The 27250-nt window shown below is 39.7% G+C and overlaps 1 protein-coding gene across 1 annotated transcript in view; it reads left to right on the top strand.

Annotated features, from left to right (window-relative positions):
• Ryr2 (ryanodine receptor 2) overlaps positions 1–27250 on the top strand; it is a 401257-nt gene that overhangs the window by 204219 nt on the left and 169788 nt on the right. The window contains exons 36-46 of the mRNA XM_035441718.1: positions 1125–1351; positions 5039–5843; positions 7389–7589; positions 10711–10816; positions 12020–12163; positions 14388–14661; positions 17440–17554; positions 19371–19503; positions 21237–21340; positions 25103–25238; positions 26519–26705. Coding sequence (XP_035297609.1) covers positions 1125–1351; positions 5039–5843; positions 7389–7589; positions 10711–10816; positions 12020–12163; positions 14388–14661; positions 17440–17554; positions 19371–19503; positions 21237–21340; positions 25103–25238; positions 26519–26705 — 2432 coding nt within the window. The remainder of the gene's footprint in view (positions 1–1124; positions 1352–5038; positions 5844–7388; positions 7590–10710; positions 10817–12019; positions 12164–14387; positions 14662–17439; positions 17555–19370; positions 19504–21236; positions 21341–25102; positions 25239–26518; positions 26706–27250) is intronic.

Raw genomic sequence — 27250 nt, 5'->3', positions numbered from 1 at the left:
CTGGAGGTCAGTGGGGTTCCTTCCCTCTCTCACTCCTGCTCTGTGAGTCTTCAGGAAACATCTCCAGAATCTTTCCAGTAGTTTCCTTTATCTTTGCTCTTTTGTGTATCACACTATGGTCTGAGTGACCCTTCTCCCACGATGCACTTCCTCTCTTCTGTGCTTCTGACCCCCTTCCCTGGCTCTGTCTTAGGGTTCCTTCAAAGCCTCCCCTCCTGCTTTTCTTTGTCCAACAAGAAAAAATGGAAGCTGTAAGAGAGCAAGGCTTTTGTTTGGTTTGTTCACTAACATATTCTTCGTATCTAAAACAATGTCTGAGCTCTTTAGTAAATGTATTCCTTTCTAGTCTTAAGAGGGGATAAGAAAGAGCAGGAAGGTGAAGCACCCATACAACACAGTCCAAGGCTCATGGAAAGGAAGGAGAGGCTGAATCTCAGGAAGGGAGGTCAGACATTGTATTCAGGACTCCTATTGGAGGGAAGCTGGAAAGGCATAAGCAACATGAATGAAGGAACACTTCTGAGCAAAGCAGAGAGCTTTCCTTTTGAAACTTAGAGGGATTAAGCCTGTCTGAAAGAGCCCATTCCACGTTGAGGAAAAATGAGCTGTGCTGGTTACTGTCAAATTCATTTGACTTTCATGGGAGACACATGGGTTTATCACTCAGCTATCTCTGTGCATTGCAGGTTAGATAGAGTGTGCTTAGAATAGGAGGTATCAGGGCAGAGAAAGAGAGCTTAGTCAAATCTCTGGTAAAAAATGTGGTACTCTAAAGGCTTGCCAGTTTCCTCTGGGACTAGCCCTGTGAAGCAAGGTGATGGATAGAGACTGTGCTTGGTCATACTTCATGGTACACATAGGAAAGACACATCCCTTAGTTGGTGTCCCTGCCCTGAAATCCTGACATTTCAACTGTTTTCTCACCACATTTTTTCATCTGTTCTTCCAGGAAAATTTAAACTAATTATCTGTTTTTTTTTTTTTGTCTTTGCACAATCTTAACTCACAGTTCTTCTTATTTACACCAGCTTTTTCCTATGTAGCCTCTCAGCCAGTGTGTGAGGAGATCCCAAGTGACATGAGCAATAACCTTTTCTTTTCTTTTTATCTGCTCCATGCTCCAGAATGTGATGCCTCTCTCAGCGGGATTGTTTAAAAGTGAGCACAAAAACCCCGTGCCCCAGTGTCCTCCTCGTCTTCATGTGCAGTTCCTGTCACATGTCCTGTGGAGCCGAATGCCCAACCAGTTTTTGAAGGTGGATGTCTCTCGAATCAGTGAACGCCAAGGCTGGCTGGTGCAGTGTCTCGATCCTCTGCAGTTCATGTCCCTCCATATCCCTGAGGAGAACAGGTTAGCCCTAGGCATCCATCACTACCTGATGTAGCATTTAGAATTAGACTTTTAGGATGAGGAGTAGATTGGGGAAATGAAATGTGTCTCAAAAGCATGGCCTGGAACAGGGAGAAGGTCATATGTGAGGACTCAAGTTGGATTTCCAGAGTCCATGTGAGTGTGGTGGTCTGTGTTTGTAAACCAGTGTGGATGGAGAGAGACGTATCTCTTGAGATTGCTGGCCAGCCAGCCTAGCCTCACAAAAATAAACAGAAGGTGGATGGCTCATGAGGAACAATACCCAAAGCTCTGACCTACACACACACACACACACACACACACACACTGGACTGTGTAGCTCAGGCTTAAGTGTATTTCTCTACCACTTTGTTATCTATGAGACTTATTGAAGCAATAACATCCAGAACTGGGAGATCTTGGGGATTCGATCCTAAGAACCACTTTATAAAATTCTTCATTTTGAACATGAGAAAAACTGAGACCAAGAAGCTTAAAGAGCAAAAGCATGAAGACAATGAGAGTACTTTAGTAGCAAGCTTAGGTGGGTTCTAGGCAGTAATGACAATGCCAAGACTCAGAGGAGGTGTGCTCCTTGCTTCCCCAGTCTTCTCCTGTGGCTCCCCTTAAAATGGCAATGATGTACCTCAGCAGTCTGTTATGGATTAGGAGCTGAGGTTCTTAACTGTGTACCAAGAGTTATGTCCAAGGTAACATGAAAATACTAGGTAAGAAACTAAGTGAAAATGTGGGTTGAAAACAGAGGTGAGACTCATTGTATATGCTCACTGTCCTTCTCAAGTCTGTGGTGTAAAAGTAATTGTAGGAGCTCAATTTTAGACCATTAAAGGTTGGTGATGGGAGAAGCGTCATAGTCGTAGGAGAGAGGTCAGCCATACTCCAGTGTGTATATGGGCAAATCTAGTTGGACTTAGTGGTATATAGACTTAAAAACAATATCTATATCTATATCTATATCTATATATGCAAATTTGAGAAGGGGATGTTGGCAGGGTGGGTAGGACAGTAGGACAACTCCAGAGGAATTTGTGGAAGTGATAGATACTATGAAATTTGATTGTACTCATATATGAAATCCTCCCAACATTTTTATTATTATTAGATATGTATGCATGTAAATATGTATACACACATATACTTTAGATGTTAAGTTGATTTAGTGTTTTCTTTTTGTGTGAAGTAAATTTTTATCAGAATTTTGTATTTGCTGATGTTTTTTTAAAAAGAAAGAAAAAAAGAAAAAAATTTACAGAGAATTCCTTTTTGTGCCAGATTCTCTTATTTACTAGAAGAAAACGTAACTTTAAACACACTAGACTATTTTGTGATGTCATGACTATCATGACTGAAATTGTCTGTGATAACTACATATGTAAGAGTTTGGGTACTCTCAGCCTTCACTAGAGTTCATACATGACTTGAGATTTCTCTAAAGCTGAGGACCATAGCTGCAATAAAAATAAGTGATCAGAATGGAGTTCCTGAGAGGGCAAGGATGCCAGAATAAACACAGCAAATGAATTCATATACTCATGTGATCACACCACCCTCTTAACTGACCTTAGTGACCAGCCTGGACCTGGCCTGTATTCACACTCCCCTGCAGCCACAGGGAATATGTTAAGATTGGCTTTCCTAAGGGGAGGAGTTCTCAGTGACATAAGAAACTCTTACAGGTCGGAGGTGGTGGTAGATATGTGCCAGCATTTTTTCCTAATGTACATCATAATTGTTATTTAATTTTAAGACCTCACTGGCCTGAAACTTGCCCACATAGACCACCAGGCTGGCTTCAAAGGCAAAGAGATCTACTTGCCTCCGCCTCCCTGGTGCTGGTATTAAAGACATGAGCCACCATGTTCAGCATTCTTAAAAAAAAAAAAAAAAAAAAAAAAAAAAACATTTTATATGTGTGTAAGGCATGGGTGTGCAGGTACCTGTGGAGACCAGAAGGGGCCATTGGATTCCCTGGAATTGGAGTTATGGATAGTTGTGAGTCATCTGTTGTGGATCCTGGAAGAGCAAGTGCTCTTAACTTATGAGCCATTTCTCCATCCCTGCAATTATTATTTACGTTCTTCTTTGGGGGAGGGATGTGGCTTTGTCTTCTCAACTGGAGAGTGAGCTCCTCAAAGGCTGATAACTTTTTGTGCTCTTTACACTGTCTGTGCACAGTGTCTAATGTGTCCTACATAGCAGTGTCTGATGAATAAATGAGTATTATTGAGATATGAAATAGTTCCTCCTTTGGGGGCTATTAAAGGTAGGATGAGTTATATTTGTCAGATTTTGATGTAGTTACAAACAACCTAAAGAAATTAGGAGTTCTTAAATGAACATTTGTTTCTGGCTCAAGTTCTATGTTATGGGTCCCCTATGGCTCTTCCAAGCTGACAGTAGAGGCAGGAAACATTGGAAGAAAGTCTTTCTAGATGGGCAGGTCTTTCTTTTGATCCAGCATATGCCATAGTTCTGCTGTTAATGCTAGTGTCTCTTGTGAACTATGTATGATTTAAACTCAGTGGAACATAGCAGCACATTCAAGAAAACATGTGCATTATCAGAAGTGATGCTAGGTATCATCTGGCCACATGGTTTAAGAGAAACAAGGTGACCCAACTTAAAGGTCCAGCGTGGAGTGTCTTAATGCAGTGCATGGTGGAATGTGGGCAGAGAGAATATGTGACTGTAGAGTACTTAGCCCCCAATTGAGACATCCTTATTACCTCTCCCCCAAGGCTCAGGGAACAATGCAGAAGAAGGTGTGGAAAGATTGTAACAGCCAAAATTCGGGAGGCCTGGAGCAAAGAACTGTCTTCTGCACATGGCCAAACCATTGCACTTACAAACTCCCGGTGGTTGAGGCTGTCTGCATATGACGTACATGGGATCAAGCCAAACCACATTTCAGGATGAACAGGGATGGATCTTACAAGGCCTCTGACAGAGTTATTGTCAGTTGATGGCTACTGGGGGAAGGAGAGACAGTTTTATTTAAGGGTGTGATACCTAGTAAGTCTCTCACACTTCAGTGGATGCCTTCACACCCACGAGGATATGAAATTATCAAAGAATACATAAAATAATTTTTAAAAAGAGTTCAGGCTGTCACCTTTTTATTTTGTTAGGAGGAAGATGCCATTCTCACTGCATGTTTCATGAGCTGTATGCATGTACTTTGTAGGAACATAGGTAGCTCTGGCAGGTGAGCTGGGTGAGTAGTTCTGGATAGAATCTATGCAGGGCTTGAGACGATAATTTACATCAGAGGGCAAGTGCTCTGTTGACCCATTTCTGACCTGTCTGGGTCACAGTGCAGAGATGGCGGCACTGTGTCCGAGGTAAAGCTTTCTGTTTTCGTATCATGTTAGTCTGTTGTAAAAGGAAAGCTGGGATTTTCCCCAAGAATATTCAGGTTCTGAAACTGGGGAGTCCCAGGCTTGGGATGAAACACACGTGTTGGAAAGGGTGCTCACAGACTCACAACCAGAGAGGATGAATGAAGTTCTAGATGAGCTCAGGGTTGAAACATTCAGCTTAACTGTTCTAAGTAAGGAAATGTGTAAGCCATTTAGAAATGACTTACGAATGCTGTGAAGCCACTAAATGGCAGAAAGTGAAAAGATGTTTGTGTCCACTCCCTTAACTCCCTGTTTCCTCCTACAGGTCTGTTGATATCTTAGAGCTGACAGAGCAGGAGGAGTTGTTGCAGTTTCACTATCACACCCTCCGTCTCTACTCTGCAGTCTGTGCCCTTGGGAATCATCGGGTGGCCCATGCACTATGCAGCCATGTGGACGAACCTCAGCTGCTCTATGCCATTGAGAACAAGTATATGCCTGGCTTGCTGCGTGCTGGCTACTATGACCTGCTGATTGACATCCACCTTAGCTCCTATGCCACTGCCAGGCTCATGATGAACAATGAGTTCATTGTCCCTATGACGGAGGAGACAAAGAGCATCACCCTCTTCCCCAATGAGAACAAGAAACATGGCCTCCCGGGCATCGGCCTCAGCACTTCCCTCCGGCCTCGGATGCAGTTTTCCTCCCCAAGTTTCGTGAGCATTAGCAATGAATGTTATCAGTACAGTCCCGAGTTTCCACTGGACATCCTCAAGGCCAAGACCATCCAGATGCTCACAGAAGCAGTAAAGGAGGGCAGCCTCCATGCACGGGACCCTGTGGGTGGGACCACGGAGTTCCTCTTTGTGCCTCTCATCAAGCTTTTCTACACCCTGCTTATCATGGGTGTCTTTCACAATGAGGATCTGAAACACATCCTGCAGTTGATCGAGCCCAGTGTGTTTAAGGAAGCTGCCACTCCAGAGGAGGAAGGAGGAGCCCCAGAGAAGGAGATCAGTGCAGAGGACTCTAAGCTAGAAGGAATAGGTGAACAAGAAACCAAAGGGGGCAAAAGGCCCAAGGAAGGCCTGCTCCAGATGAAACTCCCTGAGCCAGTTAAACTACAGGTAACTGGGGAAAATGAAAGGAATTTCAGAACTGCTAAGTGTTAAAGTAATAAACTCCACTTATCTTCCTCTGTCTCTCTTGTACTGGCCTTCATATATTTACTTTCCATTCTTCACTGTCATATTAACTGTGCACTCATTTGTATGTTTCCCCATGTGTCTGTAAAAGCATTTCTCCCCTATGATGTTTAGTTGTGCATGGATTTGAGGCACAAGCATCCCCTTTTCTCCCCACTTCCTCTGTTGTCCATGTGAGAACATGCACATGTACCCCTTCTTAGAAAGCAGGAATTTCTTCCTCCAGCATATGTGTAAGTCTAAACACTGCCCAGCTTTGTGTTCATCAAAGTATATGGAGGCCGCTTAATTCATGTCTCTCAGTTGCTTTAGATTGATGCTTGAGTCATTGGCATTAGTTTTGCTCATCAACTCAGTCAGCATCAATGTAAGTCATGTTCTAGACCATGTGTTTGGTGCAGAGAGAAGGAATCAGGTATGAGTTCTGCCTTCCAGAAGTCCACAGTCTCTGGGGAAATTTGGTCCTGTTCATGAATTTCTCTTTTATATATCATTGCCAGAATCCATCAAGTTGTCTGAAGTGAAAGATAAATCACTAGAAGAAAGATCTTTTGGATTTCTTTTGGAAAGAGAAGGAAGGGTCTTTGGAGGTGGTGATTTGTAAACTGAAGTCAGGTAGAGAAGCTGAATTCCATAGTGGGAGCCAGAGGGATTGGGTAGAATGTTCTAGGAGTTTCTCACACAGCAGGTAGCCCAGCACCGAGCCTGAGGCTGGAGAGCCCAGGAGGATGTTCCTAGGAAAGCAAAGGAGGGAAATAAGCATAGCAGCCCAGGTTCTGGTTCTTCAACAAGCTGTCAGACTTGTCCAGACCCAAGGGGATAGTGCTGGACTTCAGTAAAAGACTCGAAGGAGGAAGATAAGATTGACAGAACATTCTCTTCAGAGAGTTGAAGTGATTATACTGCTTTCACATATAAGATTTTAAAATTCTTTTGGACCACTGCTTGTCATAAAGGGTGTTAAGTATATTATTCATTTTCTAAATGTAGCCTCATATTCTTCTGTAGGCCACTTTTTTCTAAAACATTCAGTTTTGCTTACATGTATGTGTTTCTATAGGGGTGCATCTATGAGTACAGGTACCCACAGAAGCCAGAATAGAGCATCACATCCCCTGGAGCTGGAGTTAGGAAGTTGTGAGCCACCTGACATGGTGCTATTCTATTTTCTTATCAATGGTGAAAACCCTTCCAGAAGACCTCTTTGCAGACTCTTCCTTATTTACCCATTGGTTGCTCTGCCTGTGGTATAGCAGAGGATGTCTGAATGATTACCTACTCAAGGGACGTGTATCTACCATGCTGGCTTATACATGTTAGTTTCATCCAATAACACTAAACACATTTCTGCCTGTAAAGTGTTAGGGTTCTGTTTTAGCAAGAAAGGGCAACTAAGAATATTGAGTACTGGATATGACTTAATATACATTATCGATTAATGGTATGTCTTTTAAATTCTCCTCTCAGATGTGCCTCTTGCTTCAGTACCTCTGTGACTGCCAGGTTCGGCACCGAATAGAAGCCATTGTAGCCTTTTCAGATGACTTTGTAGCTAAGCTCCAAGACAATCAACGGTTCAGATATAATGAAGTTATGCAAGCCTTAAACATGTCTGCCGCACTCACTGCCAGGAAAACGAAGGAGTTCCGGTCACCACCACAAGAGCAGGTACCATAGTGGAATTGGAGGGCTTCCCTTTCATTTTGGATTTTAGAGCATTCAGGATCTTTACACTACAAAACTGTGCGATAAATTATGAGTGGCTTTTTCTTTTTTGTTCTGTTGAAATTAGACAAGTTCATTTGGTCAGTATTCTAAGTTTTACCAAAACATGTACTTGGTAACTTAAAACTATTATTAATTAATGAATGACATCATTATACCATTAGATAAATAAGTAACCAATCACTAAAATGCATCAGGTAAACTATAGTTGGTTCAAGAAGGTCAGGATGCCACAGCTTGAGGTTTCAACCAATACTGACAATATTCAAACAGAGATGGGTCAATTTTGACTGTCCTGGGTCTCCTCAAATAATAGAAACCCACCACTCTGAGAAATAGACACTAGATTCTTTGTCTTTGGCACCCTTGTAGAAGAGAGGTCCAGTAGCCACAGGGCCCTTTCTCTTAAGTCTTCCATTTGCTAGTGTCAGAATAAACTGGCTAAGATGTGAGTTTGAGTAAGATCCAGAGTTCATTGCATAATACTGAAAACACATTCAAGTTAAAAATCTCTTTTTTGACCAGGAAAGGGCTAGGGTAAACGAAGGAAATAACAACACTGAGACTGCAGATTTTAATATTCTGACAAAGCTACTCTTACTAAACTTACAAAATAGAAGAAAAGAAAGGATCTCAGCAAAGAACACAGAAGAAACTATGGCATTTCTTATTAAAAAATATATAATAGTTGGAATGAAAAGTGGGCTGGAGAACATGATGGAGAGGGCAGAGTGCGGCATTTTAACTGGAACAAGAACAGTACAGAAGAATCCCTCAGGGGAAAACAGAGAACAAAGAGAGACAAAGGATCCCATTGTGGTTTGAGGCTGTAGAAGAAGAAACAACAGGCAAACTGAAAAAAGATCACTGAAGGAAAAGTCTTAAAACATTAAATTCTCTAAAGCAAAGATTTTTCTCCTTCCCAATGCTATGACACTTTAATGCAGTTCCTTATATTATGGTGAATCCCAACCATAAAATTATTTCCACTTCTACTTTATAACTGCAATGTTGCTATTGATATGAATTGTAATGTAAATATCTGATATACAGGGTTTCTGATATGTGACCCCCATGGAAGGGTCATTTGACTCCCAAAAGGGTCATGACCTACAGGTTGAGAGCCACTTCTCAAAGCCTATAAAACTAGAGATTCAAGAAACCAGTAAAGCCCTCAACAGGCAAACCTGAAGTATTTTACACCAATGTACATTATAGCCGAATTTCTGAAAATAACAGACAAGGAAAAAGTCTTGAAAAAAATGAAATTCTTAGTTGCAGAGGGAGGATAAGCTTGAGTATTAGCAGGTTATTATCAGAGAAGATGGGGCCAGCATGAAGTAGAAGGCAAGTCAAAACCACTGAAGGAAAACCTGTCAGTTTAGAGTTCTACACACTATAGAAAGAACCTTTCAAGAGGAAGTGAACTTTTGATACTAAAAATGAAGGGGCCGGAGAGATGGTGCTGAGGTTAAGTCTGCTTGTTGCTCTTCCAGAGGACCCATGTTTGGTTCATAGCATGCACATTTAATGACTCACAACCAACTAACTCCAGCATCAGGGGATGTCCTCTTCTGACATTCAAAGCACATACACACACACACATACACACAAACACACACACACACACACACACACACACACACACACACAGAGAGAGAGAGAGAGAGAGAGAGAGACAGAGACAGAGACAGAGACAGAGACAGAGACAGAGAGACAGAGAGAGAGACAGACAGAGAGACAGAGAGAGACAGAGAGAGAGAGACACACAGAGAGAGAGGGGGGAGGTGAGGGAGAGGGAGAGAGAGAGTAATGGGAATTGAACTATTGAACTATCTTGGACATGCTGTTAAAAAAGAAAATGGCAGAAGAGAATAGAGAAAGTCTGAAAGGGAAAAGGAAAAAAAACAATGGAAAGTGTTAGGTTGCAAGTAAATAAAATTCAATTCTCTTTCCCCCCTTGGATTTATCAAAATATTGTTTGGGGGAATAAGTAGGTATTATAAAACTGTATTTTGTGGTTCAAATTGGGTGTGTGGAGAATTTTAAGATGACTGACTATGTTGTAAATGGAAACTAAGGGGGCATGGATAGAGATAAGAATTCTTCCCAACTGGCAAATGCTGGCATCAGCAGCTAAGTTATACATAAAGGCATGCATGGTCTCTCTCAAGAGCAAATGATTATCTCTCCTAAGAGCATATAAATCTGTAATTATTTCAAATCTGTAATAAAATCATAGTATAAACTTTAAAATACTTCAAAAGGAAAATATAGGAGAGCATCAAACTATCTTATCTTCATTTGTAAATTTAATATTACTGGTACTGAAACTGAAGCAGATGGAAGGAAGTGTCCTGTGTTTTGACTGAGACATGAATATCAGCATCAGCATAGCTGCTTAGTATGCGGATCTCCTTCTCTTTGAATCTGTGTCCTTCTCAAAGCATTCTTTAAATATGCTGTAAGTGCCAATATTAGAAAATTCTGGGTGTGCAGAGCATAATAAATTGTGAAGAATATAATAAAATACTTCAAAAATATTTTTATGCATGTATATGTATGTGTGTGTGTGTGTGTGTGTGTGTGTGTGTGTGTGTGTGTGTGTGTGTGTGTGTAAGTGTATGTTTGTGTGAGTACATGCCTGTAGAGGCCAAAAGAAGATGGCACATTCCCCTGAAGAGAAATGATAGGAAGTTATAAGCAACCTGACATGGACATTGGGAACTAAACTAGGGTACTTTGGGGGAGCAGCAAGCATTCTTACCTGATAAGCTGTTTATTCAACCCCTAAAAACACCTTTAGTTAAATGGAACAATGTATATATATGAGTCTAAAATTTAGTAGACCTAAGGAGAATTCTAAATGATTACAACTGCTTCCAACCACTACATTCAGGAGGAATTGATTTATTTTGTGATGCTAATTAGATTGGATGATAGGCAGTGGCTTTTTACTTATTGGGGGGTGTAATTTGTGCACATTAGAAATGCAGTTTTTCAGTGCTCCTGGATTCAAATTCTCTACTCCTCTTGTTCTTCCTTTCATGTTTTTCTCTTCCAGATTAATATGCTTCTCAATTTTAAGGATGACAAAAGTGAATGTCCCTGTCCTGAAGAAATCAGAGACCAACTTCTGGATTTCCATGAAGACCTGATGACTCACTGTGGTAAACTCATTGTTCTGCCATAATCTCTATTCCCGTGTCAATACCATGACCAAGGGCAATTTAGGAAAGGAATATTTATTTGGCTTTGTCTTAAACCACAGGTCAAAGTGCATCACTGAGTGAAGTCAGGGACAGAACCCAAGCAAGAACCTGAAAAAACTGCAGGGCTGCTGCTTGCTGACTTCCTCAGGTTTATGCTTAGCTAGCTTTCCAGCCTAGCCCAGCACTATATTCATAGGGTGTGGTGACACTCACAGTGGGTCGTACCCTTCTATATCAATTACCAGTCAAGACAGTCCTTCACAACATGCCCACAGACTAACTAGATAAGAAAATCACTCAGTTGAGTGATTTCAAGAGAAGGAAACCTGTATTTATAAAATGATATGGTGAAGATTTGAGTTTCAGTGACAGAAAATGAACATGTCATTTTTTCCAGTGATATAGATAGATAAATAGACAACCATATATAAGTAAATCAGTAGATAGATAGATGATGGATAGACAGCTATCTAGATAAATATATAAATAGAGAAAGATACAGAGATAGAAAGATGGGTAATAGATATAGCACCAGTCAAGTTATTCTGATCTTATTCTAGAAGATATTACAAATATTACATCATACATTAATTAATTTTATAAATGAAAACCCACTTGTCTACATATTATGTCATCTATACAATATCAATAAAATATGCCCCAATCAGCAGAATTTTTACTGTAGATATAAAATATCCCCTGGCTTAGGAGATCTAGTTACACCCTTTCTCTCTGCCTCTCAGGTTAAAACACTGATCGATTTGGAAGAGAGGATAGAAACCCTAGGAATTTTATACAGGAAAGACAGGGGATTCAGGCAAATAGTCTCCAACGTCATTGATGCTGAAAAGGTCATACAAAGAGCAGAATTGATCTTTACTCCTGATGGCGCCTTTTTGTTCTTCACTCAGTATGAATGTGTCCTGATTGCCAATGGTTCTGAAATAAGAAGAACTGGGGAAGAAGAGAAAGGAAGGAATGATGCTGAGAAGTGAATTATATTTGACTGGTCAGGGGCAAGATGGCTTAATTGGCACTGCTAGGTGCATGAGACTTTGCTGGGAGCTGAAATTGGAAAAGCAGGAGAGTCTGAGATTAGCTCCCAAAAATGTACTGTTTTTAAAGGATTTCTTTTTCTGTTCCCCCTGCTGTTAATGCCAGGAATTGAGCTAGATGAAGATGGATCCCTGGATGGAAGCAATGATTTAACAATCAGAGGACGTTTGCTGTCCCTGGTAGAAAAGGTGACCTACCTGAAGAAGAAGCAAGCTGAAAAACCAGTTGCAAGTGACTCCAGAAAGTCCTGTAAGCATTTTAAAGTCAGGGTCCAGTGCCCAGCTGTGATATTTATTCATCCTGAGAATGAACACTGCACTCAGTAGGAGGTCCTAACTTCCAGACATCAGCTTTAATGTTTACAGAACCCAGAAGTACGCAGCAGCAGGAACTGCTATACTCAGGGCCATCTTGAGACAGAGCTGCATTTGGAGGGCTTCCTGCATAGCTAACATTTTACATATTTGGTCACTGGCTAGAGAAAGCATAGCTTGGGAGATGGCTCAGTTAGCAAAGTGCTTGCAGTGGAAGTGTGAAGATCTGAGTTTGGATCCCTAAAACCCATGTAAGAAGAGGCAGTACACACTTATAACCCCAGTTCTCGGGAGGCAAAGATGGAGGAATCCTTGGGGTTTGCTTGCCAGATAGTCTATTTGAAATGGTGAGCTCCAAACTTTTGAGAGACCCCGACTCAAACAATAAAGTGGAGAATTATCCAGAAAGATAGCCAATATCAGTCTCTGGCCGCCAACCATATTCATATTCATTACCACGTGTCAATGTAGACACATGTGAACATGTATGCAGATGTATACACACACAAAAATTATAAAGGGAATAACTTAGACTTCACAGGTAAATACTGTACATTATTTTTAAATGATTGTGTAAAATTAAACCTTTCCTTTTGAAGTTAAATAGATATTATCGTAACTATAATTATTTGGTTCTGAAACCTTTTCAAAGTTATGCATTTTTGGTTAATTGTATACTATTTGATTAATAACAGTGGTTGATGGCCCTTGGAACCACATAAGACAGCCTTGCTGGACCCTGAACTCTTCAGAAGTGTGCCTTAATCTGGAAGGGGTTATGAACCAGAGTCTTTGGATCCATATTCTTATCATTGTATTTCTAAGATCCTGCCAATTTTAAGATATAGCACTGGTTTAGTAAAGGGTCTTTCTAGAAAAAATAAAAGTGTTATTCATAAAATTATGTTTTATAGATGACAAAACTGAGGTAGGTCATCTTCTGCCAGAGTTCTAAGTTTCTAATGAGTCACATTTGCTAACATAGTAATGGCTTTTACTTGTTATCATGACAATGAGATTTTGAGATGTGTGGGAATATATTGACATTTCATTGCACTATTTCTGTTTGGATAAAACTGGTAGATTTGCTTTTTCTTAAATAATATGTAGGCACAAAATAAATACCTTCTCTTGAAAACCAGCTGACATATGAATGATAGAAATTGGACTACCCCCAGCCACTTCTACTCTACCTAACTTAGATGCTTCCATTTTAGTTTAAGATGTTTGGAAATTTCTATTACTTTTAAATGGACCATGTTGTATGTTATGCCACAGATAGTCTTGTAGGTCTGATACAATTTTTCAGTTTAGTTAAAACTGAACAGTCAAACCCTTTTAGAGGCATTTTAAGTGACAATTTAGATCCACATTCAAATAAAACCAGATTGATATATCCATAAATCATATCCATGTAGCAGAAAACTTAATTGAGGAAATAGCTTGATAACCAAGCACCACATTGAACTTTGCATGGTGGACCATTAGAGGTGGAGTGATGTCAAACCTTCTGGGAAGGAAATCAGAGAAAAAAAGTAAATGAAAGTAAAAGTGTGGACATCTTGTGTTCTTGGACAGATCTGTTGTTCCAATAAAAATATCCTGACAAAAAGTGAATTAGGGAAGAAAGGGTATATTAGGGCTGACAGTTCCAATGGGATAGATTCCCTTATGGTGAGGAAGGTGTTGCAGCAGAAGCATGAGGCCATTGGAACACATTCATTGTGCATAGGTAGCAGAGAGAACAGAAAACCTCAAAGCCTTTCCCCAGGGACATACTTTCTCTAACAAGACTCTGTCTCCTGAGAGGTCCATAACTTTCCCAAACAGTGCTACCCACTGGGGAGCAAGTGTTCAAATACATGAGCCTATGAGGGACATTTCTAATTTAAACCACAACAGCTTGTAACTTTGAAGGAGTTCATCTTAATTATAACAAATATTATTTAGGCAGAAGTGCTTATTTTTTCATCCTTAATAAACTACATTGATCTCTATGGAAAGTGTGATGATATCTAAATAATGTTTGTTAAGAATATTTCCAGTGTCCTTAACATGTCCTAGCTTTTGTGATACCAGCATGGGGTTATGAGGTTATAGAGTTGGACTGTCTAATGGATGTGTCTTCTCTTACTACTTGACACAAACCTGCCATACAGCCAGTCTCCAGCAATTGATTTCTGAGACTATGGTGCGGTGGGCTCAAGAGTCTGTCATCGAGGACCCTGAGCTGGTGAGGGCCATGTTTGTATTGCTGCATCGACAGTATGATGGCATCGGGGGTCTAGTCCGGGCACTGCCAAAGACCTACACTATCAATGGCGTCTCTGTGGAGGATACCATCAACTTACTTGCATCACTCGGTCAGATTCGATCTCTGCTGAGTGTGAGAATGGGCAAAGAAGAAGAGAAGCTGATGATCCGTGGATTGGGGTAAGCTATGTAGCCATAGTGATCTTTGTCTTATGCGTGTCTTCTCATTTCATCAAGTTAGCAATGTGTAAAAACACTAATACAAAAGCTCTGACTGGATTATGGGATGATGTCAAGTATTTTTTCCCCAGAGATTTAAGCTTTTAGACCAAATTAGAAAGTTGCTCACTGTATTATGGGCAACCTGGGGCAGTGTTTCATCCTTGAAGAAAACTGACCCTTCATTCCTGAGTACCGTATGGAGCTCTTCAGTTAGGGTTCTGGCCTTATGAACCTTCCTCCATCCTCACTGGATGTGGTCTAATGCAGGTCTTGTACAGGCATAAGTTGATAGTTGATGGGCATGGTACGCCTGTTTGTCCAGAAGACATTTTGCACAGAATGTATTGACATGCACCTTTTTACATTGAAAGATACATTAAAAAAAACTGGTAAACAATGAAAGTTAAGTAATTTGACAGATTAAGATGCTAATGTGTTACTGATACATAGCAACTAGGTTATTTTTCAGCCATTCAACAATGCACAATTATATGTAAAAACACACTAGAATCAGTGACACTAACAGATGACCAGTTACTCTTGGGAGATAATACAAAAGGTTTTCTCCATCCATTGGATGCTGGGAGGAGGAAAAGGGGGGAACAAGCTCTTTTAAATTCAACATCATGAGTTTATATTTCCTGAGCATTAGGGGTTAACATTGATACCCCCATCTTTAGAAGTGATAGTAAAACAATTTTTTCCCAGTGATCATTGGAAATTAAGATTCTATATTGAAGAAATCCAAATAGTAGCAAAATGAAAGCAATGTAGATTACATGAGGTTCAAAAGAAAAGTATAGGAAAAACTGTAGAAATCTGGAATGTACACTCATAGTAGGCAATGAAAAAAATCATAAAATTATAATTAGGGCAAGGCACAGTAGCATACCTTTAATTATAACATCTGAGAGGCAGGGGCAGGTGGATATCTGTGAGTTTGAGGCCAGCCTGGTCTACACAATGAGACCTTGTCTCAAATAAAAATATATTATAATTAGGTAAATATTAGGGAAAATAGAGCTAAAACTGTCATGGTTGCATGAATAAAATAGAAGACAAAGAAATAGCTAACACTGGGGTCAGAGGGATGCCTCAGTGGTAATTGCTGCTTTTGTAGGGGACTCAAGTTGGGTTCCCAGCTCCAACATTTGTGAGCTAACAGTTGCCTATAACTCCAGGTATTCTGAGGTCCTTTTCTGGCCTCCATAGGCACCTGTATCAAAAGTACACACACCCACATAATGAAGAAAAAATAGAAAAAGTTGCTTTCTCTTGTATGAACTAAAATGATTGTTAAAGATGTCATCTTTGACACACACACACACACACACACACAGAGGCACACACACTTTATCCCACAAAACAATACTATGTATTGCTCCTAAGCCTGTTAATATTTAGATTTATAGAAATGGATTGAAAGATTATATTTCACATTCTCCATAATGAGTACACACTGAAAATACAAGTGTGCTAATAGGATGAGTTTGGAAATAGAACAGTCTATGAAAATAAGCAAACATTGTGTCCTCTGTTTTTTGTTTACAATGTTATGAAATGATACTTGGGTCCTAATATTTGAATGTAGCCTATGGAAGCCACTTATGTATGGATTTTTTCTTTAATTAAACCAATGAAAACAAAGTCATCCAGGAATTAAAGATTACTTGTTAATAAATATTACCAGTAATATATTCTATTAACAAATAAATTGTTCATTAATGATCCAACTGAAAATTATATTAGGGAATGAGATTCTATTTTTGTCTTTTGTCATGTGAAAGATGTGCTTAGTAAATGAAGATCTACCCTCTGGGCAGCCCACTTGTCTAAAAGAATAGAATAATAGATACTAACACACACACACACACACACACACACACACACACACACACACACACACACACACACGAAAGAGACAGAGACAGAGACTGCTGTCATATTATTGCTTTAGCTTGGACAAGAAAATATTGCCTGTGAAGGACTCTTGTATTGACTTATTAATGCTGAAATAGATGCCAACAGCACTTTTTTCATTTACAATTAGTGATGCTTCTTGTACAGCATGAAGATCCTTGGAAATACCACAATGTATTATTTAAGGCAGAAATGATATCAGAATTGTTCTAAGTTCCATCTGCTGCAGTTTCTTTAAATTGTCATCATAATAGGGGGTGGAGTCTCTTTGTAATCCTGACTTCACATGCATCCAGTTTCTCTCAAGGAATAAGCCTTGTATTCAGGCATGTTATAGTCTTAACTATACAGTAGAAATATAATAAAATATAGCAGAAAATAATGCCATTGCAATTATGTATGGAACCATGGAAGGTAGCACTAAATATTGCAGATACATGAAAAGCAGACACCCCAATGAATTTCTAAAGATTCTTCATATAAATGTGGCATAATGCTGATTATTGCTTCAATACACATAAAAGCTGGATATCCACAAAATTAGAAATACCCAGCAGACAATCACATTTCTAGTGTACATACTTAGGGCACACCATATCACTGAGAGCAACAGATAGCTTACATGTCACTTTGGTGAGATTATGACTATTTGAGTGGAAACCTGATTGAGCTCATTACTATTTATGATGTTTATCATCACACTTTTGTTTCTAGCCACAAAACTTATTTCTAAAGATGTATCTGAATCTCAGATAAATGCCTTTGTGCCCATTATTCTGAGCTCTGCTTTATTGCTGTCTCTCCTATTCTTTCTAGGGATATCATGAATAACAAAGTGTTTTACCAGCACCCCAATCTCATGAGGGCTCTTGGAATGCATGAAACAGTGATGGAAGTCATGGTGAATGTCCTTGGAGGAGGGGAGTCCAAGGTAAACTACACCTTGACTTCATTCAGGGATCATGTTTGGTATAACCTTCTGTAGTGCATGGACTACAGAGAAACTACAAGAGTGATTATTTCTTTAGTGGAATGGTGTTAAAGGAACACTGATTGACACACACACGCATACACACACACACACACACACACACACACACACACACACCCTTGAGATTAAGAGTTATAGTTGGCTGATGGGGGTGGGTCCTTCTGTGTATATGTTTATCCTATTGGTTGTTAAATAAAGTACTGTTGGCCAATGAAGAAGCAAGTTAGGCGGGACTAGGAGTCAAGGAGGATTATGGGAAATGTAGTAAAGAAGGTGATCCAGGCAGGCAGTGGCATAGCAGGAGATGGAGCAAATAGGAAATTGTCCTTTTTGCTCTTGCTTTTCCTCCTCCTCTCTGTGGAGTTGCCATGTAACCACCAGGAAGTCAGGATGCAAGGCCTGCATCTACCATAAGATAAGCCTTATGATTATGGTTGATAATTAAGACTGAGCTAGCGTATAAGAAATCCTAGTCTTTGGCCAAGCAGCATGTGTACCTAATGTAAGTCTCTGTGTGTTACTTGGGACCTTAACATGGCAGTGGGCAGAACTTGGGCAGCCTGGTGGAAAGTGCCCATGTGGTGGCAGGGCTCGGGCAGTTGGAGTAAAGACTTATTGTTACAGTTGTCTATTTGAATTTTCCTAATATCAAAAAAGAAATTCCTATTCTATGCTTTGTCATATGTTGTCTCCTAAATGAGTCTACGTAAAGAATATTCATCAACTTAAAAAGAACATATCAGTTTTTTAAAATTAAGTCATATCCCATCATAAGTACGAGACATATGCCTGTCCTTCAAACTCAGCCATTGCTAGGATTCACTCAACAGTTGAATGCACTAAGTTTCTGAGCCAAATCAATGCTTGTACATGATTATTCTGGAATGGGTTTGTGGTAAGACTCTTAAGTTAACTTTTAAATAAATACGATTTACAAGAAAGTCTGTAATAACAGGAGGTTTAGAAGGACATAGTGAAGAGTTCCATCATTTCATGTAAACCAGCACAGCTTCGTAACCTGACATGCAAAAGTCAGGCTTAGATTTAATTCACACCATATATTCTTTACAATAGGTATAAGCCTAGGTTTTCCATGCCCCATGCATAGGCAAACACATAAAAACCTTCACAATGTATTGAGTTCAGGAAGAAGCATGTAGGGTAAGGTGAAAGCATGTAGGGTAATGTGTCAATGCTGACCAGATGGCCTTTCTGGCCAAGATCTTTGCAGGGAAATGGTGTCTAGAGTAGGGAGGTGTGAAGCTCTGGAATGTCAACAATGAGAACAATTGATGCTGATGAAAATATCCCATTGTGAGACTCCAAGTTCTGAACTTACTGTGGTGTATCTTCCCCATCAGTTCCTAAGTTCTTAAAAATCAATATTATTATCTGAATTTTATAAAACAAAATCAGAGGGATTATGTAGTTTCCTAGGTAGGCACAGACAATTCTTTAGCCATGTAGCACAGCTGTGTTTGTGTCAGTATGATTTATTAGCCGGCTCAGCCTACCTGTAAGTTTAAGGCTAATTGAAGACACAATAGGGGATGTAGTTGGGGTTTGCAAGTCAGTGCCAGGCTTGATGTTTGGTGTCTCAACAACTGAGTGCATCACAGGCTGCAAGTTTAAAGGTTCTCAGCATCTGAACTTGGTTTTCACGGGTGTAGATGGGTTGACAGTGTCATGGTTGCCTCACCATCTGAGCTCAATCTTACCATTTGTTTCAGCAACTAACTGGGTACTCTTTATATAGGAAATCACCTTCCCCAAGATGGTGGCCAACTGTTGCCGTTTTCTCTGTTACTTCTGCCGTATAAGTAGGCAGAATCAGAAAGCCATGTTTGATCATCTCAGTTATTTACTGGAAAACAGCAGTGTTGGTCTTGGTAAGCTAATGTATGATATTAATTTAATCTTTAAAGGAAAAATAAGCTGTATAGGAGTTGGAGAGATGGATTGGTGGTTAAAAGCACTTGCTGCTCCTGCAGAGGACTGGTGCTCTGTTCCTATAACACATGTTAAGCAGCTTACAACTGCTTGCAACTATAGCTCCAAGAGGTCTAATGGCTTTTTCTGGCCTCCACAGGCACCCTTACTCATGCACATGTGCACACACTTGTACATACACACATCCAAAAATATAAATAATAAAATAAATATTAAAAATAAAATATATATTAAACTTAAATGTCAATATACATGGAGAGGATGTGTGTGTGTGTGTGTGTGTGTGAGAGAGAGAGAGAGAGAGAGAGAGAGAGAGAGAGAGAGAGAGAGAGAGAGAGAGATTGACATGGCCAATGGGTGAGTGAAGAGGTATTTATGCCTGCACACACAAATATATAAATGTAATAAAAATATAAAATACAATTAAAATATGATACAACAACTTGACTTCAGTGAAAATGCCCACAGAAAGGAAAATCAGTATGTTAAAGGTATATCTTCATTCCCATGTTCATGGCAACACTTTCTCAATAGCCAGTATATAAAACCATAATCCCAATGTAAATAAACAGATAGGTAAAGAAAATGTGGTTTATAAACACAATACAGAATCAGATGGGAATTTCATCAATTATGGCATTGGATGACCAACGTGATATTACATTAAATCAAGTACCGAATGCATTGAGGTGGAATGCCCTGTGTTATCCACTCTGTGTGAATCTGAAAACATAGGGTCCACTGAAGCAGACAGCAGAGTTGTATTTATTAGGTACTGAGAGACCCAGACCAGGGACATATCAGTCAAAGGTTATAAAACTTGACAAAATGTGGTGGCTTATGCCTATATTCCCAGCACTCAGGCAACTGAAGCAAGAAGATCATCCTGGGCAACATAATGAGTTCTAGGTCAGCCTGAGCTACAGGATGGGATCCTGTATCACCTGAACCCCAGACAAAACTACCAATTTTGACTTAGGTAGAAGGCACATCAGTTAATTTTCTTACCATTGTGATTGATATCTGAAAAAATGCAACTTAAGAAATGGAAGGGTTATTCTGGCTCACACTTTGTGGTTCAGATGTGTTATTGTGGGGAAGGAATGGTGGCAGTGGCACTCTCTGACGTGGCAGTGGCTGGGAAGCAGAGAGAAAAGAGGATTCAGGCAGCACTCAGCTGTCTATCCTTTTCTCTTCAGTCCAAGCCCTCTGCCCATGCAATGGTGCCACCCATATTTAGGGTGGGTCTTCCCATTCAAATAACTCAACCTAAAATTACATTCACAGATATGGCCAGAGGCTTGCCACCCAAGAGATTTCTTTATACTGTTTAGTTCATAATAATTTTAATAATCACAACACCCAAATACATGTTTATTTTTTTAAAACAGCATTACATTGTATTTTTAAAAATCACCGAGCAGTTCTGAAGTATTCTCATCATAAAGCGTTGTAAGACTCTGAAGTCTTGCATGTTCATTCATGCAACTGTTTGTATCTATTTCAATCATAATAAATGTACACACTTTTAGTTGTCAAAGAGATTATATTGATTCGGGCTAGCATAAAATACATGTCATTTGGATATTAGTTGTGGGAAGGGTGTGTCTTCTTATGCTCTACTTCTGGTTCCAGCATAATCCATGTATTGTTTCCTCTTTATGTGAATTAGCTTCACCAGCCATGAGAGGTTCAACTCCCCTGGACGTGGCTGCAGCATCAGTCATGGATAACAATGAACTTGCCCTTGCTCTACGGGAGCCGGATCTGGAGAAGGTGAGCCATGCTCCTGTCTGGAGTGTCTGTGAACTGTACCTTTGGTGCAGTTGTTATGAGATTTTTTTCAGTATAATCACCTGTGCTGTAGTGATAATCATATCATGTCATGTGATTATGATTCTGTAATGTGTCTTATATTTGGCTTAATTCTGTTCCCCATTCTGTAACACTGGTTGTGATGAAGATTAAGAAGGAGAGGTTGTCTCCCTTACCACAGGAATTTTCTGTGAAATAGGAACCACCTTTCAATGGCTGGTATAGTTTTTTTTCATAATATCTGCTGTTTTATCTAAGTCTATAGTTTTAGTTTCCCTAAGGATACTTTTGTCCTAAGCATATTTTTTGTCCTCTCATGTGTACATTTTTTTAATCACACAAATATTCATATGTTCCAGTGAAGATGTCAGTGAAATTGCAAGGCTGGGTGCTCTCAGTATGTCTAACCATGTGAGTTGACCAACATGCATGCAGTGTTCCCAAAGTATGGCTGAAGAAGCCTTCCGTGTGATCATTTGTCCCTTCTCTCGAGCCCCTGTCTGTTGTTTCTTTACAGACATGGATCATCTTAAAAAGATCTTCTCATCCTCTTCCCAGGACTGCCCAAAGGCTTCCTGTGTCACTCAATGTAAAAGTAAAAGGCACAAGTGTACAGCAATGCCGTGTTGTTCTGCTTCCACATCCTGCTACTATCCTGTCCCTTCTCTTTGTTCTGGCCACACAGATATTACTATAGCTGAACATGCCAGAATGCATCCCTATCTCACAGTTTTTTACTCACTGTTCTCCCACCTGCCATGTCCTTCCGTACCCCTCTTAGCCTGTGTTTCTTTGCCAGATGTCTTTTCATCATGACTCCTAAGTCACATTTGTGATTACCTCTTCCAAGCCCTGCTATTTAAAGTTGTAAGTCATTTCTGCTTTCCTTAGCTCTTCCTATTATATTTTTATGACTTTATTTTCTCTTATTTAAAGCATATATATATACATTTCATTTTATATGATCACTTGTGTTATATATATGTACACATGCACACATACATATTCATATAACATTTAACAGAAAATCTTTCTGAGAAGTGCAGTTCCATAGCATCTTTGTGATACAAATGTCATATGTGTTTCTAAAAAACCACTTCCTACTGATATCGCTACTGGTGATATCAGCAGTTTTGCAAATGTTTGCCAAGCTCTAGAGAAGGCGTTGGCACTGAGGGATACCTGCATGTCCCTGTTACAGGTATAAAGCAGTGAGCTCTTCCCGGCCCCCTGACATTCCAGATCAGCACCATGAAGCTTCGTATCTCTGATTCACAGAGGAGACTTTGCTCCTATGTATCACTTAAAATATTTTTGTTTGTATAGTATAACACTAAGTCTTTCCACCAAGCCACCTGAGCCCTGCTGCCACGTGGGCGCTTTCTGCCAGGCTTCCCCCAAGTTCCGCCCGCCTCCATGTTATGGTCCCATGTAACACACAGAGACTTATATTAGGTACAAATGCTGCTTGGCCAGTGACTAGGATTTCTCATCTGCTAGCTCAGTCTTAATTATCATAAATCTATATATTTTGTAAGACTTATCTTATCGGATGCCAGTGGAAGTGTCCTGTCTTCTCGGGCTTACATTGTGACTCTGCTCTTTCTCCTACCTTTCCCAGAATCCTCCTTGACTCCTAGTCCCACCTATCTTGTTTTCCTATTGGCCAACAGTACTTTGTTTATCAACCAATAAGACATTAATATACACAGAAGGACCTCCCCCATAAGTATAGCCCTTTAAAATAGGTAATATCTGAATCCTAGATAATACCAAATATAGAGGAAGAATGTGGAGCAACTGGATACCCCCACAAAGAGATGCTGAGTGAATGTTCCACAGTCTGAAAAGCCTAACAGTTTATCAGTTTAACCATGCACTCTTTACAATGAACTGTACACATAGCCTTCACATTTCTAGGGATTTGCTCAATGGAAAGGAACCCATCATAGTCCATAGCTAAAACACCAACCACTGTACAGATTGGTAAGTGAAGCTATGGACTATCCATCTATGTGCAGTAATACAAAATAATTCAGTATTAACTTATACTACAATGTGGCCAAATCTCAAAATCATTATACCACATAAGAGAAGTCAGGTGCATGAAGGTGTATGCCACATAATAATATTGTGTGAATATTATTGAAAACACAAGCTAATTTGTACTGAAAGAAAGCAGTTCATTGAGAAAAAGGGGCTGCAAGGGTATCCTGGAAGGAAGATGGAATGTTGTAGGTTTTTTTTTTTTCAAAGATGTTCTCCTTTCAAACAACATTGAATTTGTACTGTAAGTTGACCATTCTCTTGAACATCACTTGCCTCAATGCTACAGACATAAGAGTTTTAGCTATAACATTTGTTTCTAAACTGGATAGAACTCAGTTTGTCAAATTATTCTTGCAAAGCTTTGTCACAATTGGCTATGGCTTCTTTGGGGATGGATTTCTTCTTATGTCTCAATCCCTCATGAAATGTTAAGCACTATTAGTGTGTCTATGAAATGAAATATCTTAAAGGTAAACCAGGCAGGCATATTTCATGTGCTAATTTTAGCAGCACTGAAAAGTACTGCTGATTGGCAGGCTGAGTATCTCTTTTCCATGATGCTTGAAATCCATTGTGACTCAGATGTTAACGTTTGCTGGATTACAAAAAACATTAGTGTGCACATATAATGAAGTATTTGATTGAGTGTTTTTGGTGCATCTGCCTTTTGAATGTGACCTGTTGTCTGAAGTCAGATGTCGACATTTTTGTTTGTGACTTCATGTCAACACTAAAAATGTTTTAGATGTCACAGCTTTGGGGATTTTAGATTTTTGGCTTGCAGATAGTGTATATATCAAGTTTTTACTGACTCTGACACTGACTCAAGGAGCATAAATAATCATGGGACATGTCTAATCAGAGCTGAGATCTGCTTCTGAGTTAGGGTTCCCCCACTTAAGCACCTCCTCATACCTACTCCATCACTGAATGGATGAATGACTCACTTCTCTCCAAGATACCTTTGCATCTCAGACAGGAGTTCCTGGTTTCACAGCCTCCCTCTTTACCAGCTGAGCTATGGGAGGATCCACTGAGGTGGTTTTTAATTGGGCCAGAGGTCATTAGACATTCAGAGGTGTGTCAGATATTATGACTTTTGTATGCAAAGTTCTTGAGTTATGTGATATGGAATTCAAGAAAATTATTTTCTTGTAGAATTCATTCATAATTTTGACAGCTATACCTTGTTATATTTTAGTGTGTCTTATTATTAAAGCTTAACTAGAGCAAATTTGTGTTAGTTATTATGATGTTAAAAAGAATTGCAAAAAGGATACATTTGTTAGTGCTAGAGAAATGTCTCAGTGTGGGGGGTAGATGGGAGGCGGAGGGAACAGGAAGAGAGGAGGGAGGGGAAACTGTGGTCCATATGTAAAATAAATAAAAAATATAATTTATAAAAGTGATTGCTGATCTTTTAGAGGACTCAAATTCTGTTCCCAGCACCGACACCAAGTAGTTGACAGCTGTCTATAACTCCAACTCTAGGAAATCCAATGGTCTCTTCTGGCTTCCCTGGGTACCTGCACTCACAAATACACATACATATACACAAATAAATGAAATGTGTGTGTTTTAAACCACTTCTGGATAATCTCACTGACCAGGCTTAATATAGGCTCATGTTACTTCCAAGTGAAGGCTAACCCCTTGTTTATCATTTGTTTGTAGGTAGTTCGATATCTGGCTGGCTGTGGGCTGCAGAGCTGTCAGATGCTGGTGTCTAAGGGTTACCCAGACATTGGGTGGAATCCAGTTGAAGGAGAGAGATACCTCGACTTTCTCAGATTTGCTGTCTTCTGTAATGGTAAGACATGACTGCTTGAGGAGTCGTAAAACTGTGAAATAAGGGTTCTGGGGTGGGAGAGATGACTCAGGGGTTAAGATCACTTATCTGCCACTGAAGAGGACCCAGTTTTAGTTTCCATCACCCATATGAAACAGCTCACAATTGCCTGAAACTCCAGCTCCAAGAGATCTGACAGCACCTTATGGAGCATCTGTGCTCTCATGCACATAGACATGTGTATATGCATAATTAAAAATAAAAACTAATATTTTTCAAAATGAAAAAATAAGGGTGCATCATAGCTTTTTCATAAAGGAAGTAAATATAAGAAATTGTATACTTTATTTAATAGTTTTCTTTCCACAGCAATAACTTAAACTACATTTTTACATGGATCATAATTTCATTGTTTAACTTGAAATTTGCATGTACCTTCTAGAATTTTTGCAATTGGCTATTAAGGGTTGAGATTGCAATATTTTCTTCCATAGCAAATAGTCTGTCTCTGTAATATTTGGCTTTACTTGGAAAATATTACCAAAGGAAGTAATTTATGATGTGTATATATATATATCTCTATCTATATATCTATCTATATCTATATCTATATATAGATATATCTGTCACTTTTTTCACTGATATGACAGAATACTTGAGAGTGGCACCTTGAGGAAGAAACTTAATCAGTCTATCACTGCAGGAAAGATGACTTAACTGGCTTTGTTTGTGGTTGACAGGAGCTTGCAATGCAGCCTCATATGTGGCACCAACCAGGAAATAAAGAGTAAGAGTTAGGAGGTAGCTGGATACAGAATTTCCTTCAAGGACCTCTCTGACAGCCTATAGCCAATAGCCAGTTAGGCCCCAGGTCCCAGTCATCCTCCACAGACTTCCAAGATAGCAGTGTCTGTTGGAGACAAGTTTCTCTCAGGGTTATTCAACATGCAGACCACAACAATGTGCATAAAAGTTGTGATGTGTGTTGAGTGTTGAATTTATGGGCCAGTGACATAGATCATTGGATAAAGGTACTTGCTGCCAAGGCTGGCCCCTTAACTTCTATCCATGAAACCCACAGGGTAGAATGAAAAAAAAAAACTATTTCTGCAGGCTGTTCTCTGGTTTCCATGTGGTGTGTGAACTGACTCCCCTCCACTCCATAAATAAATACAATTTAAAAGCTGAATTCACTATTATAGTTTATTTCTAGTGTATACCTGTTTCTTTAAATGAGAGATGCTTATGATATATGGTCCCTGAAAGTCTTCTATTTGTTTACATTTCTCTTTTGACTGCAGGGGAGAGTGTAGAAGAGAATGCAAATGTTGTGGTAAGGTTGCTCATCCGGAGGCCTGAGTGCTTTGGTCCTGCCTTGAGAGGAGAAGGTGGCAATGGTCTTCTTGCAGCCATGGAAGAAGCCATAAAAATAGCTGAGGATCCTTCTAGAGATGGCCCTTCCCCAACCAGTGGATCCAGCAAAACCCTGTAGGTCTACTGTGCACACCCTCAGCAAATGATGTCACCCCACCAAGATTGAGGACATGTATTTGACATTATGTTAATTACCATTTCATTATCTGACACTGAAGAGTTTCATTCATAAAAACTGAGTGTCTTAGACAAGAAGAGAGTGAGCTGGCTATTGGAATAAGCTGAATGAATCTAGAGATAAGCTGGAGAGATTGTATGGAATTAGGAGATGTGTTTTGCAGGTATTTTCAGGCTAGCAAGGCAAAGAGCACAGTTTAGAAACTTGTATCCCTGACATTGGGACATAATGTCATCTACAAGGTGTTTGGCCACATTTATAGCTAGCCTGGGATAGTGCAACCCACAGGCCACAGGTTGGTTATACCTGCATAGTACAGATGATGGGAGTGAGCTTCTGAAACTGGCTTCAGGTCCAGTGGTATTGAGATGATTGTGTGTGTGTGTGTGTGTGTGTGTGTGTGTGTGTGTGTTGTGTGTGTGTGTGTGTGTGTGTGTGTACCTACTTGTGCAGGGGTCAGAGGGAGGTACTGTTTATCCTA

This window comes from Cricetulus griseus, chromosome 3 (genome assembly GCF_003668045.3).
Source record: "Cricetulus griseus strain 17A/GY chromosome 3, alternate assembly CriGri-PICRH-1.0, whole genome shotgun sequence".
Classification (NCBI taxonomy): domain Eukaryota; kingdom Metazoa; phylum Chordata; class Mammalia; order Rodentia; family Cricetidae; genus Cricetulus; species Cricetulus griseus.
The sequence above is the reverse complement of the archived record's forward strand: the minus strand, read 5'-3'. Positions and strand labels throughout refer to the sequence as shown.